Below are 15,905 nucleotides of genomic sequence, written 5' to 3'. Positions count from 1 at the left end.
AGAATCTCGTTGCATTCACGAAATTGCGAAATCGAAACAAGAACATCTGTTAGGTCTGGTACTATTACCTAGAGGGAAAACTGGCGCCTCATCTATGGGATTTTGCATGGAGCTTCCTCGAGACCACGGAACCACCATGGGCGCTCTAAGAATCATGGGATGGAGAGCTACCAACTGCAGAACCACAACTTTCGGACCCAACTTTCGGCCAAAAATAATGAAAAAATAAACGTTGTTCGATAATCAAGAATGCACTAGCATTCAATATCCTGTCTATAAATTGCAACAAACGAGCAGAAAAGCATGTAAATATAAAGTTTGCCCCAAAATAAATGGTGGCTTGCTCTCCTATTCGCCAAGTATTGATCATCACAAAAACTAATATTCCGCGCTTAACAGGCCCACTTTTAAAAACAAATATGTTTCCAAAAAAAGTGTTCACGTTTAAACGCTTTAAGAGGTTTTTTTAATTACAGTTCGGAAAACAGAAATCTTTTATTGGCGTCGTGTGATGTTGCGTTTTCGCTACTATGGCTTCTGCGCACTACGTTCGCGCCAAAGTCGTCTGCGCGCGGGGCGCGCCTCGGACGGAATGACACATCTTAGTAACGCCACTCTGTGTTCTCTAAAAAAAAAAAAAAACCGACTGTCCCGCACCGAGTAGCTCATCGCCCCATGACATAGAGTTTCTTACTATTAACTACAGGGAAAGCTGGCGGCACTGCACTTGTACCTCCATGGGCGCGCAGAGCATCATGGGGCGATGAGCTACTTGGTGCAGGACAGTAGGTTTTCTTCGGGAACACAGAGTGCCGTTACTGAAATGTCCCATTTCGCATCCATGGCGCGCTCCGCGCGCGGACGACTGCGTAAAAGTAGTGTGCAAATACCATAGTAGCGAAAACGCAACAGCACACGACGCCAATAAAAGGTCTTTGTTTTCCGGAATGTTGTGAAAAAACCTTTTAAAATGTTGAAGCGACAATATTTTTTTCAGGAACATATTTATTTTTAAAAGTGCGCCTTCTAAGCACGAAATCTTAGCTTTTGTGGTCTGCAATTCTTGGCTAATAGGAGAGCAAGCCATCGCTTATTTGAGCAAACTTTGCATTTACATGCTTTTCTGCTTGTTTGTTACGATTTGTAAACAGGATATTGAATGATAGGACATTCTTGAATATTTGGCAACGTTTGTTTTTTCATTATTTTTTGGCCAAAAGTTGTAGCTCTACAGTCGGTAGCTCTCCGCCCCATGATGCTTAGAGCGCCCGTGGCGGTACAGGTGGTCTCGAGGAAGCTCCGTGCAAACTCCCATAGCTGGGCTCCAGCTTTATAGTAAACTCTATGGCGCGCAGACGACTTTGGCGCGAACGTAGTGCGCAAAAACCATAGTAGCGAAAACGCAACATCACACGACGCCAATAAAAGGTTTCTGTTTTCTGAAATGTCATTATGAAACCTCTTAAAGTGTTTAAGCAGCAACCTTTATTTTTTCTAAAACATTGCTTTTGAAAAATGGTCCTGTTAAGCGCGAAATATGTTTTTGTGGTGTGCAATTGCAATACTTGGCCAATAGGAGAGCAAGCCATCTCTTATTTTCGACAGACTTTGCATTCACATGCTCTTCTGCTCGTTTGTTGCAATTCATAGAGAGGGTACTGAATATTAGGTCATTCTTGATTATCGAACAATGTTTTTTTTGCGTTATTTTTTGGCCAAAAGTTTTGGCTGAGGTTAGAGCATGGAGTTTCTTATGGTGCCTATAAGCCGACCGGCGGTGAAAGCGCGCGCCCTTTTTTTTTTATGATGTAGCGGTGGCGCCACCGGCGAAAGCCCAGTTCGCGCCCGGTTCCTCCGGCCTTTGCTATGCAATAGTATGCATATATGAAGCCGATTGACTTCAATATTACTATCGATATTAATGCGATATATCACTTTATTTTGAGTGAATTCCACAAGGGAAAAAGACAGAGACCTGTGCATATTTTAATATCAGGGATGCAGGATTTGGAATTTCTTACTCGTTCAGGCCGGCCGTAGGTGTAGTATCAATTTTTCCTTGACTACTGTGTTCTATAAAGCTCTGCCCTGAGTACAAAATAAAATGACATATTACACGAATTTTTTCTAGTTTTCTTCTGAATATGTCCACAGCATCATGCAATAATACTCCATGTATTTTAACGAAGTGCATGCTGTGCATTTACATGAACAGGAATTTGACGAGTTGTAAGTGGTCGATAGAATATGAACTTATATTTAGATTCGATACTGAAGCGAATGAATAAATGACCAAAGTAAAGTAAATCATGGACATATAGATGTGTTTGTCAGCACTTGTAGTGAAATAACGACGTACTGTACGTGTCCATGCAGCTAGCGCACGTCTCAGCGCTCGCATTGTCACGCTGGTCACATCCCATTTTTTTTTTTCAAGGAGGGGGCCTTATAACCATGAGTGAAATGTAGGCTTCCGATAGATTGTAGCTTGCTGACACGATTTGTCATCTGGTCTTATATGCTGCTCACATCCGATCTCATATGGAAACTTTGAGCCGTGGGCATGCAGTGATTCCCCCCTCCTTTGTATTCCTGAATTAAGGCACCCCCTTGATTTGTAACGAGTTTTGTCATCTTTCTCATGAGTGTTAGAGTCATAGTTGAGCGTTACACAACAGTTCAACGACAGAAAATAAAAATGACTACCGCTTCTCATAGTTAAGCGTTACACAACAGTTCAACGACAGAAAATAAAAATGACTACCGCTTCTCCTCTGCCCTCTCCCCAATTTCAATTCCTTGGGAAACCCCTCGCTGCGGTCTGCATGACCGCCAAGTGGTCATGGAAACTCGCCTATATGCTTTGCCACTCAACCAAGAGAGCGAACGTGCAAGCATTCGCGAAGATGTCCATTTGTAGCAGCAGGTGGGAGTAGGAGGCTTCCATTTGCACGCAGGCTAGCATGTGGCCGTGGCTACAGCTAGAACGGGAGTGCTGGCCCCGAAAAACTCTAGCACTTCCCATAGCGTTTGCGCTGCATAGCATGCCATGTAGAAAATGATTTTGTTAGCCTAAAAGCATTACATTAAATGAAAACTCTATAGTGCCGTACGTTCGATGAACTGCTGCTTGAAGTTGCATTCACATACAAGGCAAAGTTCAGTATACAATACTTAGCCAAATGCACCACGACACCCACCATCATCAACCCACTAGAATTCAAGCGGAGCGTCGCCAACCTTTCATCTTAACATTTTTTACCATTGTTTGCCAGATACCGTCCACTCCCTCATGTAATGTCTCAACCGAGACCTTTGAGGAAATAAATAAATAAATCCGCACCCGAACGCAGGGTGGAGAACAGCAGCGCCAGATTTGTTGTCTTGAAGCGGAGGCGCACGAAACTACGCTTTATCACATGCCCGTCAGCACACTTACTCATTTAGCACCATATTATCTAGAGGGAAAGGTGGTGCCTCATCTATGGAAGTTTGCATGGAGCTTCCTCAAGAGCACCTCAGCCACCATGGGTGCTCTAAGCATCATGGGACGGAGAGCTACCAACTGCAGAAGCACAACTTTTGGCCAAAACTAATGGAAAAATAAATGTTGTTCGATAATCAAGAATGCCCTAACATTCAATATTTTGTCTATAAACTGCAACAAACAACCAGAAAAGCATGTGAATGCAAAGTTTGCTCAAAATAAAAGATGGCTTGCTCTCCTATTGGCCAAGTATTGCACACCATAAAAACTAATATTTCATGCTTATGAGGCACATTTTTCAAAAGAAATATGTTGAAAAAAATTTTGTTGCTTAAACACTTAAAGAGGTTTCTTTAATTGCATTTCGGGAACTAGAAACCTCCTTTTGGCATCGTGTGTTGTTGCATTTTCCCTACTATGGCTTCTGGCACTACGCTCACACTGAAGTCATCTGCGGGTGGGGCGCGCCATGGACGGAATGGGACATTTCACTCACGCCACTCAGTGTTCCCGAAAAAATCTGACTGTCCCGCACCAAGTAGCTCGCTGGCCCATGATGCTTTGAGCATCCATGGTGGCTGAGGTGCAGCACTGCCATCTTTCCCTCTAAATAGTAGTAAGAAACTCAATGGGCTAGACTGAACAAGAGGAAAGCGTGTGTCAAACGCCTATGCCGCCTATGTATCGAAATTGAGGCAAAAGAAGGTCATTTCCGCTTGGAGCGCTGCGAACGTTATCCTTCCCTAGGTGCCTTTTTAGAGGCGGCACAACATGCACGCTCCGTAGCATGGTAGTTAGTGAACTCTCTTCGCACGTGGAAGATAAGGGTTCAATTCCCGCTAGACGGACAGATGGTTTCTGGCTTTTTTTTTGTTTTACCTTAAATCGCATTCAATTTCTTTGCAAACAAGCCGTGTTAGCTAAAAAGAGCCAACCGAAACCGAAACCATAGTTAGCGCAGCACCACTCCGCTGCTGCAGTGAACTTCACACTATCAGCTCCCAGCATAACGCCCGGAATGTCTGTGTCACGCAGCGCCAATTTTGAATGCGCGTTCAGAGCACACCCGACAATACTTTGCAAGCTCCAATCTGTGCCTTAGCAGATCAGTAAGTAAGACAAACGCGCCCTACAAAAAGTGCTGGAATTTGTTTAGTTCAGCTTGATATCTGCCAGCTGCACAGAGTGCGTCACTCAATGAATGAAATTTTCATCTGCGAGGTGCAGGGACGGTGCCAGTGAATTCGTAGTGGGGTGGCGATCGAGAAGGGATGCGGAGTGGATTTCAATTTTGGGTAATCATGCTGTCCTTTATGAAACCAAAGTAAATACTAGCAAAAGAGTGCTGAAGCACGAGCTTCACATTCTCGCTTACCAATGAGGGTGCCTAATACGGGCTGCATTATCAGATACATTCCTCCTTATAAGGGGTATGATGGAAACACTTGGCAAATTTGCAATGTGGTCAAGAAAAGTTGCGGGGTTGCGGCCACCACCCCTCGCCTACCCTTGGCGCTGTCACTGGTGAGGTGACTGTAGTGTGTTTTTTTTTTCAGCTAGTGAAACAGGAAAATTAAAGCAGAAGCGCTTTCTTGTTTGGTGTTAATGCTTGTACGTCCTGCCTGCCATAGGCATAGGTTTGTGTCTTGTTGTCGTCCATTTTGCCACGATCATGGGCCGCGAAAGAAGGACATCTCTTCACCGCTGGTTGCGGTTGGTTACATCGTAAGCCACTGTTATGCCCAAGCACGCATATTCTGCTGGCATCACGTGGAAACCAGCACCTTGCGCCCGGCTACATATAAAACCCATGTACTTAACACTGTATTAAAATGTCTCTTTCAGGCAGTTTGGTTTTAGCAGTGAAGTGGTGGTTGTGGTGGAACAAGTAAATTTAGTGCTCACATAAAGGGCTGCAATTGCTCCTTTGCAGTTTTATTAACCTATTAACCTGTACCTCTTGAATGGCCTCCACGGTCCTTACCAGCGACCTTTTAGGGCAGACGTCAAGTTGAGCGAAACAATTCCCAGCACTTTTTACAGGGCGTGTTTGTCTTACTGATCTGCTAAGGCATAGATTGGAGCTTGGAGATTATCAATGGGGGGGGCTCTAAACGCGCATTCAAAATTGGCGCTGCGTGGCACGGAGATTCCGGGCATCATGCTGGGAGTGTGAAGTGCACGGTAGCTGTGGGGCGGCGCTGCACTAACTTCGGTTTCGATTTGGGTTTACTCTTTTTAGCTAGCACGGGTTGTTTTCAAAGAAATTGAATGCATTTAAGGTAAAATAAAAAAATAAAAACCATCTGTCCTTATAGCAACAATCGAACCCTAATCTTTTGCATGTGAAGCGAGTTCACTAACCACCACGCTGCGGAGCGTGCCTGTTGTGCTACCTCTAAAAAGGCACCTAGGGAAGGATAACGTTCGCAGTGCTCCAAGCGGAAATGACCTTTTTTGCCTCAGTTTTGGGCTCTCGTTTAAGACACTCTTTCTTCTAGTTCACTCTACAGAGGTGGCCTTGAGCAGCCTCCATGCAAACTCTCATGGACGGGGTGCCAGCTTTCCCTGTAGGTAATAGTAAGAAACTTTATGGCTCCGACCCTCTGGCGATAGCTGAGAAAATGGCTCTGTTTCCTCGTTGATAGAATCCTCTTTGTCATTTTTATTTCCTTCTGGTCGAGCACGATAGATACTCAAGCGCCATGCTTTTAAAAAGCATGGGGCCATGCAGGGCTCCTCCGGCTTTCTATAGAAAGGTATAAATGCTGCTTATTAGTAAAGAGACTTGCAGCTCCACATATCTAGCTTTTGTGCAGTGTTTCTTGGCTTGAGCTGCTGTAATCACTTGTATGCTTTTGCCACTGTTGTCACGTAGAGGACTGATGTGTTATATTTACATACCAAATCATGTGTTGCTCCTGTACAATAGAAATGCTATCTGTGTGAGCATTTGATACAGGCTTGAAATGGAAACCAGGGGAAGAAGTACAATAATTTGTTATCACCATTTTTTTTATGATCACCAGAATTGAATATTTTTTTATGTGAAAGAATCCTGTATCAGAGGGCTAAAGGACAATACATCCTCCTGACTGTGCCCCAGCCACCACCTGGAGATTTCATATGCAAGAATATAAAATAGCATCACTCTGAGGTAGTATTTGAAAAAATAGATGCATGAATAAAACAACAGTATCAACACATTGCTCAATGCTGGGGTGGGTCTAATAGCAGTCACATTTATAGGAATGCATTGAATAATGAATGATACATTTAAATAACAATGGTGCAATTGACATAAACAATACATTTTAATCCTTTACAAGGCACAAGCTCTGTGCATGTTTCTCATATGTGCAAATGGTAAAATTGCACTTAAAACCTCTCTATATATTGAATGACATCACTTTCAAGCCATTTAAACCACCAGATTTCTAGAAAAAAGCAGGTACACAGTTATACTAATGACTTTATAAAAATACCTCACTTTTTGTGCTTATCACCTCAGTCTTTTGGACGTGTAAGGCAACTTAAATTAGAATTGAAAATTGCTTCAACAAGTATAATGAAGCAGTTGACTGGTGGAAAAAATTCAGAAGGTCAATAATTTTTCATAGTATTTTTTCCCCGCCAAGATGGGCCTTGTCGAATTGTGCATCCACACTTGTAAAAACATACAGAGCGCCAAGGAGGCCTATTAACGAAAAGTTTTAAACCTACTGAATGGTTTGTTTAATAGTTCGTTAGTGTTCAGCACGTAAAAATATTGCGTGTAGATTCACCGTTTTTCGTTTGCCGGCACTTGAAGACAGAGGGACGTGTGTCCAGCTGTCGTATGAAGGGTGAAACAACAATGTAAGGCTAACAAAAAGGATATTAAGGTCAAGCATTTGAAGGAGTAGGAGGGTATATCATAAAACTGTTAGAGCCAGTGTCATAGCTGCTTATTTTTTCCATGAAACGAAGGGCTGGGCTTGTTCTGGCTCTCCGTGCAAAGAGTAGGGCGACAAGATATGAGGTGTAGATGTAGTGTGTGCGTGTGCGCATGAGCGTTCGTGTGTGCGTGTGCGCGCGCGTGTGTGTGTGGACTGCATTTTGGCCCAAGTGGCATCCACACCAAGTAAGCTGCTCAATTGTGCTTTATGTGCTGTTTCAGATGCCAGTTGAATGGCAGCCATGCCAGGGGTGATGAAAGTGGATAGCTGGGAGGACAGACATTCTGTGAACAGGTGAGCTGCATGGCACCAGCATTATCCCCCCACCTTTCAGACTGACAAATGCTGCTGTATTTTAGGCTTGTCATTGAGACAGCAGTGTCCAAAAGTGTACTTTCGCAGTCTCCCAGAAGCCTCAAAGTGCAGGTGGTTGATTCTTAATTGTGAGTAGAGGCTCAAGGTGATGCTTGCACTTGGGTGACATTTCTCTCGCATCTAAAAAACAGATGTTTGCTGATGCAGCGAATGAAGTACAATCTGTGGTTCTTAAAGTTTAGTAAATTTTTGTTGGTATGACCCAACTAAGGCATTTTATTGCTGATAAAATGCAAAGTGGCCTGCATGTGACTGTGGCGCTGTACAGCTCGGTACTGTCCACTGTGCAAGTGGTACAGGTTGTGCGCATGAGGGCGTAATCTTCTGAGCCAGTGTTGATTTTCAGTTGGTTCTCTGTCCTAGAACTGAAATTTACTTTGTCTGTTAAGACCTCGGCTCAGTTTTCATTTTTCAGTGCTCAATTTTCTGTGAAGTATGGGTCCTAGTCAAAATGCGTGCACTTGGAGCATGATGCTTCTGGTATCCAAAATCAAGCTTTGAAAGCTCTCATTGCTTATTTATAGCACTTATATTTGTTCTTCTCTCCAGTGGTTGCATTATTTGGGTTGACTTCCTTGAAATGCAATTCTTCATGTTGGCCATTGTGCTGAAAGCATTTTGCTGGGTTTGACCCAGTGCAGGAGCTCGCTTCTCCTTGGAACTGTATTGCTCTTGTTGGGTGCTGCGTACCACACCATTTTTTTTTTTCACGGATAAGCTACACAATGAATTGAACCGTGGTTTATCACATAACATACATTCAAACGTCACTGGGCTGGCAGCAGCGCTAGTCAACGGCTTGAAAGCAAAAGAGAGTCAAGCTGCTACTTTCTAATACTAGATGAAATAGTAAACCATTCATTGCTGCCAACAGTGCCGAGAACTTTCTGAGCACTCTTGGTTCCTTTATAGATATTATGCCGTAGATTCTTTTCTTTAAGTGTACTTGATCTGTACGACTGTGCTGTTTGCAGTATTCAGTGTATGGGGGAGATGACGTTGAATTCAAGTGCTATCACAAAGAGGCGCACAGCTGAGCTCTTTTTAGCCCCATTATGACACAAGGCTTTGGAGGCAGTCACTATCATTGGCTGTATATCTTTAAGATTGACTTGCCCTTTTGTGTCCTTCGCTTCTTCATTGTCCGCAATCTTGGCCCCTCTCTCGATATCGGCATCTCTCCTGCTTACTCTGAGTGCAGGGGTAGAATGGTTGACATAGCTGTGAGGCTGATAACGTGCATGTCTGTCGAAGGCAGCGGGGGCTGTTGCGTGGAACTCGGAGCGCATTCCTGGGCATGGGAGAGTTATCTTTAGGCATACATCGAAGATAAGGAATGGCTGGCGCGGACTGGGCACGACAGGGGCGTTTTGTGCAGTCCTCTGTGGCTGACGCACGGGGGCCGTGCGCCAGACGTGGCACGTTCCTGGTTGCTTGTGGCGATGCAACGACGGGAGAGTGCTGAGTGATCAATGTGGTGCCCATTGGGATTGCAGTGATTACGACCCCTATTTGGTGCACAAGGATCGAGCAGACTTAGACATGAGGAGCTCACGGTCGGCGTACTCCAATGGCTACAGCTCCGGTGAGTCCTTGTGGTTTCTTTTAGCTTTTATGTGCAATTTCTGTGTACGTTTTACGCACTTTTGTATGTTGCAATTGCTGTCAGTTGACATGTGGCACAATTTTGTCTTCGCAATCTTTATGTGATTGTTGAAGCGTTTGTATTCTTGCTGTGAATGACAATAATGGGGGTGTGGTTAGAAGGAAGGATGTGCTCGTAGTGTGGGGTTTGTTTATGCACCCCCCCATCTTTTTGAGGTAGCTTTCAAACACCTGACGCGGTTTTGAAAGGTAAAGGATTAGGCTGTAACATTCACAATCTGTATCAAACAAAACATATTGCTTTTTCAAAATGGTACGGCTGAACTTGGAACTTATTGGCTGTTGTTATCTATCTATTTATTGGCAGTGAATTACGGCAAAACTGAAGGTGCATTACTTCATGACTGGAAGTAAGCTTTTGCAGGCATCTGGTTTTAGCATCATAAAAATGGAGCATCACTGGTAGTACAGGTTAGACTTCTGAAAAAGTCTTAGTGGAAAAGGGTGACGATAGAGTGTTCAGTGGCTGAATTTAGCTCACATGTGTGCGTTCCTGGCCTTGACTTATCTTTTGCAGTCATAGCCGGAGTCACTTTGAACGGCTTCGAGTGCAGTGTTAGTGCTTGTGTCGCTACTGGGAATGAGCTATAGGGGTTCATTTGATCTGAGCCTGTTTGGCAACTTTGCTGGTGAAACAATGTGTGCAGAAGGAGCCCAAAGAACTCATTTTGATAGTAAATGTCTTGGTCAAAGTTATTATGCCTTCATTATGATCTTGATTCACTGAATCAAACAAAGGAGATTATAGATATGTACTAAAAAAATGCTGACATGCTTAGCATACCTATTGTTTTTTTGTTTTCCTCGAAAGTAGGGCACTATCATCACCGGTCTATTCTCATTGGCAGTCTGCCTGCTTTGGTTGCATTTTTTGCTCTGTACAGCGCTTGGATGATTTGGCTGATTGCACAGACATAATCTGTACTTGAAGTCTCAGTGCTTGAAACAGCATTGCTATCACCTGTACGTGCAAAAAGCAGCTGACATGGTTTCCCCGTAAAAGGCATGCTACAGAAGCTTTACTTACCAAATCTAATTGTGCATGAATAACACGTTGCTGGGATGTCTCAGGATGTGTGAGTTATAGCATGTTAACTTCCCTTATTCTTCTCACTTTGCTGGCCTGTATTTCAGTCTTGTTTGCAATTTCTTGCAATTCCCCCATGGAGGAAAACATATCTGACTTTGTTCTCAGGGATGCTGTTAATATCACAGTAACGCTGTTGACTTGTGTTACTAGTTTAAGTTTTTAGTCATTGCGACAATTTAAAAAAAAATTGCCCATTGGTGCTAGGAAGATCCCAATGAGCAATGAAGCTCCCATGGATGTCCTGAACATCTGCAGGGTGTCCACGGGAGTTTTATTGTTCATTGGGATGGGCGTAGCATTATACCGCCAGCTGGAGTCTTCGTTTTCTCCCCGGTGGTGTATAGGTCGAATGTCATAAATTTAATTCATTAACACATATCATAATGCATGTTTGTAGTAATGTATCGGGTCACCAATTAAAAAGAAACACATTCTCTTTATTCAACAAGGCGTCAAAAGGGCTACCGGTGCATCCGTGATCTTGGGGATTATTCTCAGAGGCTTTACTTGAGGTGGTTTGATGAGGTGGATAATGTGTCTAGGTCATCTGTGACCTTGCTTAAAACAAAACAAAAACAGACAACAACAAAAACAAATCAATTTCTTTCTGTTTAGAAGTCTGCAAACGTGCTGTTGTGATAAGGTGTGCTCTTTTGAGATTAGCTGTCCGTGTGAAAACGTGCAAGTATTTTCTCTCTTGTGTTACTGAAAAACAGGAGATAGTACTTCTTTGTGGTTGCCCATCCACAGCAAAGCTCTTATGATAAGGTGTGTTGGGAGAATATGCAGGTGTGTTTTGTGCTTGATGTCTTTACATGTGGTGCCAACATAGCAGGTGTTATGTGATTATGCTGGAAATGAAAAGACCTCTTTTTATGTTGATAGAATTAGGCATAGAATTGCTGATTAAATGAAGAATTAATGTGTTAAGATTGACACAGAATATCGCACGAAACTAGATGATGTGGAGGTCTGGTGAAACTGAAAGGCTTTTAGAGTATCCTACCGCAAGACCTTGTCTGTCGGTATTTATAGTCTAGCTGTTAATTGATACACTTGATACACACTTTTACACATGCATTGCAAAAGATGCAATCCTGTGTGCATTCGAACTAATTCAGAAGTATTCAAGGCATGCACCAAGATGACAATTTTGTTATTCAGAAAAGAATGTTTTCCAGTTGGCGAGGCCAAATTTGTTTTTGGTTTCTCAGTTTGGGCCAGCGTGCATTTGTTACCTCCCTCACTTAACATTGCTTCCAATAGCAGGAAACAAAACTGCATCCATTAATACAAGACTTTACAATATGGCTTAGAGTTGAACGAGTATGATAAGCATCGGGCAGTGTGCACCTGCAGTCAGAAGTTTATAAAATGCAGTGCTAGCAAAAAAAAAGAAAACTTTATTTCAGCACTGTCTTTGCATACAGCATGGAATAGAGGTTTGCAGCCTCTTGCAAGTGTGCACATTACATGTTGGGCCATTACATCTCGAGCATTGTCCCTTGCACGCATAAGCTGTTCCATATGACAGGAGGTGCACTGCATGATGTACTACTAGCTAACTTGGCCAGAGGAAAAATTGTAGATATCATTTTTCTTCTCTTTAGCTTTAGTTACCGCTTATTAATTTCACAACTTGAAGGTGTTTACTTTACTGCTTGAGGCAGTAAGGTGCAACTCGTGAGGCTAGTTGGGTCGTAGTTCTTCAACACACCTACTGCGCACTAAGTAGGGACAAGTTTAGACATGTGCACAAGCACTGTGAAGGTGATCTTTTCATCCCTTACTCTTTCCGGGTAGTTTGTAGGTGCATATTTATTGCAGGAGATTGTCCGCTTTGCAATTCATGTGGTGTGATAGATGCACACAGAGCTGATGCGAGCCAAGCGTTTTATTTTTATTTCTTTTTCACAGCCCACTCTGTTCTTTGTATCGAACTGCTATAGGCAATATGGGTAGGGCACCAATTTTGTTATTTATTTTTATTGCCCACATTAATGAATGTATCAAACTGGGAGCTTGTTGTACAGAAGTAGTGTGGGTGAGGCACCATTTTTCTTTTTTACTTTTAAATTCCTCACACTAAAATTTATACCTAAACGGGACAGAGTTTACAGCATCAAAAATATGCCTCTGTCACTTGGCCTGTTTTTATTAAAAAAATAATGATAATGAATACTAGAAGAATGCTTACTAAGAGACAAGGTAAGTTGTTGGGCGAGTTGGTTTCGATATTCCATGGCTACAGTGCAATGAACAGGACGTTGGAGAAGGATACAGGCAGGGACACAACACAGCATACTAAGAGACCAGAAGCAGGCAGAGTGGGTGAGGGAAAAAAACGCGAGTTAATGGCATCCTACTCTAAATCAAGAGGAAGAAATGGACTTGGGTCGGGCATGTAATGTGAAGGCAAGATAACCGCTGGTCCTTAACGGTAACGGAGTGGGTTCCAAGAGAAGGCAAGTGCAGCAAGGGGTGGCAGAAAGTTGGGTGGGCGGATGATTAAGGAGTTTGCGGGGATACGGTGGGTGCAGCTAGCAAAAGACAAGGTTAATTGGAGAGACATTGGAGAGGCCTTTGCCCTGCAGTGGGTGTAGTCATGCTGATGATGATGATGATGACGACGACAACTAGAAGGGCCCAAAGGTCCTTGAGTCCAAGGAAATTGTACGGGCGCATTTATATTATTCACAACATTTCTAGAGAATGAAAGTAATTGTTATAATATTTCACGAGGAGCACATTAGAACTGCCAGCTTGGTACAGAATTTTCAGCCAAGCATGGTTTTGTGATCCTTTATTTAAGTATGTAACATTACTCATAAGCAGTGAGCCACTAGTGCATAAGGTGAGGCTGTCACCAGCTTTGAAGTTGGAACACGATGGTTGACCAGCGTTCTTTTCCCTCTCCTCTTGCAGCGGACCAGCACAGTGACTTTGGAGCGGAGGAGGGACCATCGTACCTCCTGGAACACCTGGCCACTTTCTCTGTCGGCCAACAGTACGGTAAGCACCATCCGTATGTTTACTCAGGCTAACATCAGGGTGTTACGAATGTTTAAACGGGGCTCATCATCGGCAACCTCATCAGTGTCACGTAGCAGTGCAGAACAGCAGCTTTGGGTACAGAAAGAGAAATTGCGAGAAGTTTGATTTCGAGTTTCATTTTTATTGTGTTTTGCATTGTGTTTCGAACAAGTATTTTACTCTCTTTGCCTGTTCACTGTATCATGGCTTCCAAAAGAAAAGTAATGGCAAGGCACCGCTGAAAAGCTTTTTGGGCAAGTGAAGTGTCTTTGCAGAGTACTGTTATTAATAACGAGAACTGGCAGGCCTGTCATTGTAGGCTTGTTCCATTAGAGTGAATTTGTGTGTTGAAGATACCTCTCTGCAGACACGTTGTTTTCAAGTGGAATGCATTTGTGCCCCGTGTGCAGCCCTGGAGAGCCCCAAGGATGGGCTGCGGAAGCTCTTCCAGATGGAGAAGTCCAAGGGCATCTGGACGCAGAAGATGAAGATGAAGCTGGACCGCAAGTGGGTCATCATCATCGACTGCGAGAATGGGGTATGGCATCTCCTATCATCACAGGTCATCACAGCTTACGATTAGGTCCAATGGGTCTTTTTTGTCTTGTCACCTTTGCCTTGGAAACTAGTGTGGCCATTACAAAGCTGGTTTGTGGGTTGTGACACTCTTTAGAAGGTGAAGAGCTCTCCTCTCGATGAATAGATCCACACCTCTTTCATATGAGTAGTTGCGAGTCCAAATTTTCAGTGACATTTTCAGGGATACTGTGTTTTTTTATGGGTAGCTTTTGTCTGTGTCTTTTTTCCTCACTACTGTTCCATCCAGAGCACAGCTGAGGCTATGGCATGGAGTTCAGTAGCAGGGCATAAAATGTGTTATGTTACATGGTTCACATTTCGTTCCAGCCCACTGCTGTGTTGGTCATAATGCAGAGAAAGCTTGGAATTTGACTTTTTATTTGCTTATTTGTGCTTGCAAAAGCGTAAAACTTGCTCTTTCCTCCTGCACTGTTTTTACTAATATAAAAAATGTATTGCCTCTGCCCAAAGGCACGCTGATGTCATGCTTTTAATGCGAAATATGTGTGTTGTTGATTTATTTTGCATGCACAGATATAACCTATGAATACAGGTAGAAAACATGCCTTAGAATACATTTCAATTTGGGAGAAGAATTATGCAAGGGATCAACTTTAACATACTTCACAGCATAGATATTGATTTAATGAAGCCAGTTTGTTTGGCTTATATTTGGTGCATGTACAGTGAGAAGTGCTGATGTACAGTATTGACATGCACTTGAGGGCTTGTCTGGGGCCAGAGCTTGTCGAAAGTTTGTGAGTCCTGCACGTCACCAGCGGTTAGTAAAATGTTCTTGTGGGCTAGTTGGTTTAGGCCAAGGGAAGTTAAAACTTCTTTAACAGGGTGAGGACAAGAAAGTTGTTTTTGTTTCTTTGCTCTCCTGTCCTTGTCCTGTTTCTGCAGTTTTGACTTCCCTTCACCAGCTATCTGCAGCTCTTGGACCTTTTGGTGTCACACAGTACTTGATGCTGCTTGCATTTAAAGTTGGAGCTGATTGCAACGAATGGCTTATTGTAATAACTGCCCATTGAATTCCGAAGCAAATCAATGTATCATACAGTGATTACTCTGGCCTATGTCTGGTCACTGAAAATGAAAAAAAAAACGGAGCTCAAAAATTTTGTCTCAGTTTTGTCTCATTTTGAACAGCAAACAAGGGAAAGGAGGATGACAGCATTAAGAAAAAGATGGAGGTGTGTAGATTAGGGAGCAGATATGTGTTGGGGTTACTATTTAGGCTGAAGTTAAAGGGAAAAAAAGGTCATTGGCTGGGCACTTCGGGTGTAGAACTGACAGCTGGTTCTTTTCTATTGGAGCGTCAGTGTATGTACAAAGAGCAGGAGAGTGTTAATTAGGTGAGGCCAGGAGTTGGATGGAGCAATCATCCTGGGTGACTTGTTGGAACAGAGAAGAAGTTAATTGAAGTGGGGGAGGTCTTTATCCCATCATTTTAGCTGATGACTTATTTGCCCCCTGTGTGGTTTCAGGATGTGGTGGAGCGCTTCCCCATGAGCCTGATCAGCGACCCAACGGCATTCACATCGGATGACCCTCGGGAGCTGTACAACAACATCCTGGTGTTCGTGGTCCAGGATGACCCCACCTCCTCCAGCCAGCAAGAGCACGCAGAGATGCACATCTTCCAATGTGTCCGCATCTCGGTGAGAGCACCAGTCCCTCACTGTCTTGAAACACAAAGAATGCTTGTACCAACCGCCAAGATAGTGGTGGGCAC

The 15,905-nt window shown here is 43.4% G+C and overlaps 1 protein-coding gene across 2 annotated transcripts in view; it reads left to right on the top strand.

Annotated features, from left to right (window-relative positions):
* The window catches only part of LOC144110234 (uncharacterized), a 74,268-nt gene that overhangs the window by 21,201 nt on the left and 37,162 nt on the right, over window positions 1-15,905 (top strand). For both annotated transcript variants that reach the window (XM_077643072.1, XM_077643073.1), the window contains exons 2-6: window positions 7,647-7,719; window positions 9,297-9,385; window positions 13,481-13,567; window positions 13,999-14,126; window positions 15,658-15,831. In XM_077643072.1, coding sequence (XP_077499198.1) covers window positions 7,658-7,719; window positions 9,297-9,385; window positions 13,481-13,567; window positions 13,999-14,126; window positions 15,658-15,831 — 540 coding nt within the window. In that variant the 5' untranslated portion in view covers window positions 7,647-7,657. The remainder of the gene's footprint in view (window positions 1-7,646; window positions 7,720-9,296; window positions 9,386-13,480; window positions 13,568-13,998; window positions 14,127-15,657; window positions 15,832-15,905) is intronic.

This window comes from Amblyomma americanum, chromosome 11, assembly GCF_052857255.1.
Source record: "Amblyomma americanum isolate KBUSLIRL-KWMA chromosome 11, ASM5285725v1, whole genome shotgun sequence".
In the NCBI taxonomy this organism is placed as follows: Eukaryota; Metazoa; Arthropoda; class Arachnida; order Ixodida; family Ixodidae; genus Amblyomma; species Amblyomma americanum.
This window is presented reverse-complemented; position numbering and strand designations above follow the sequence as displayed.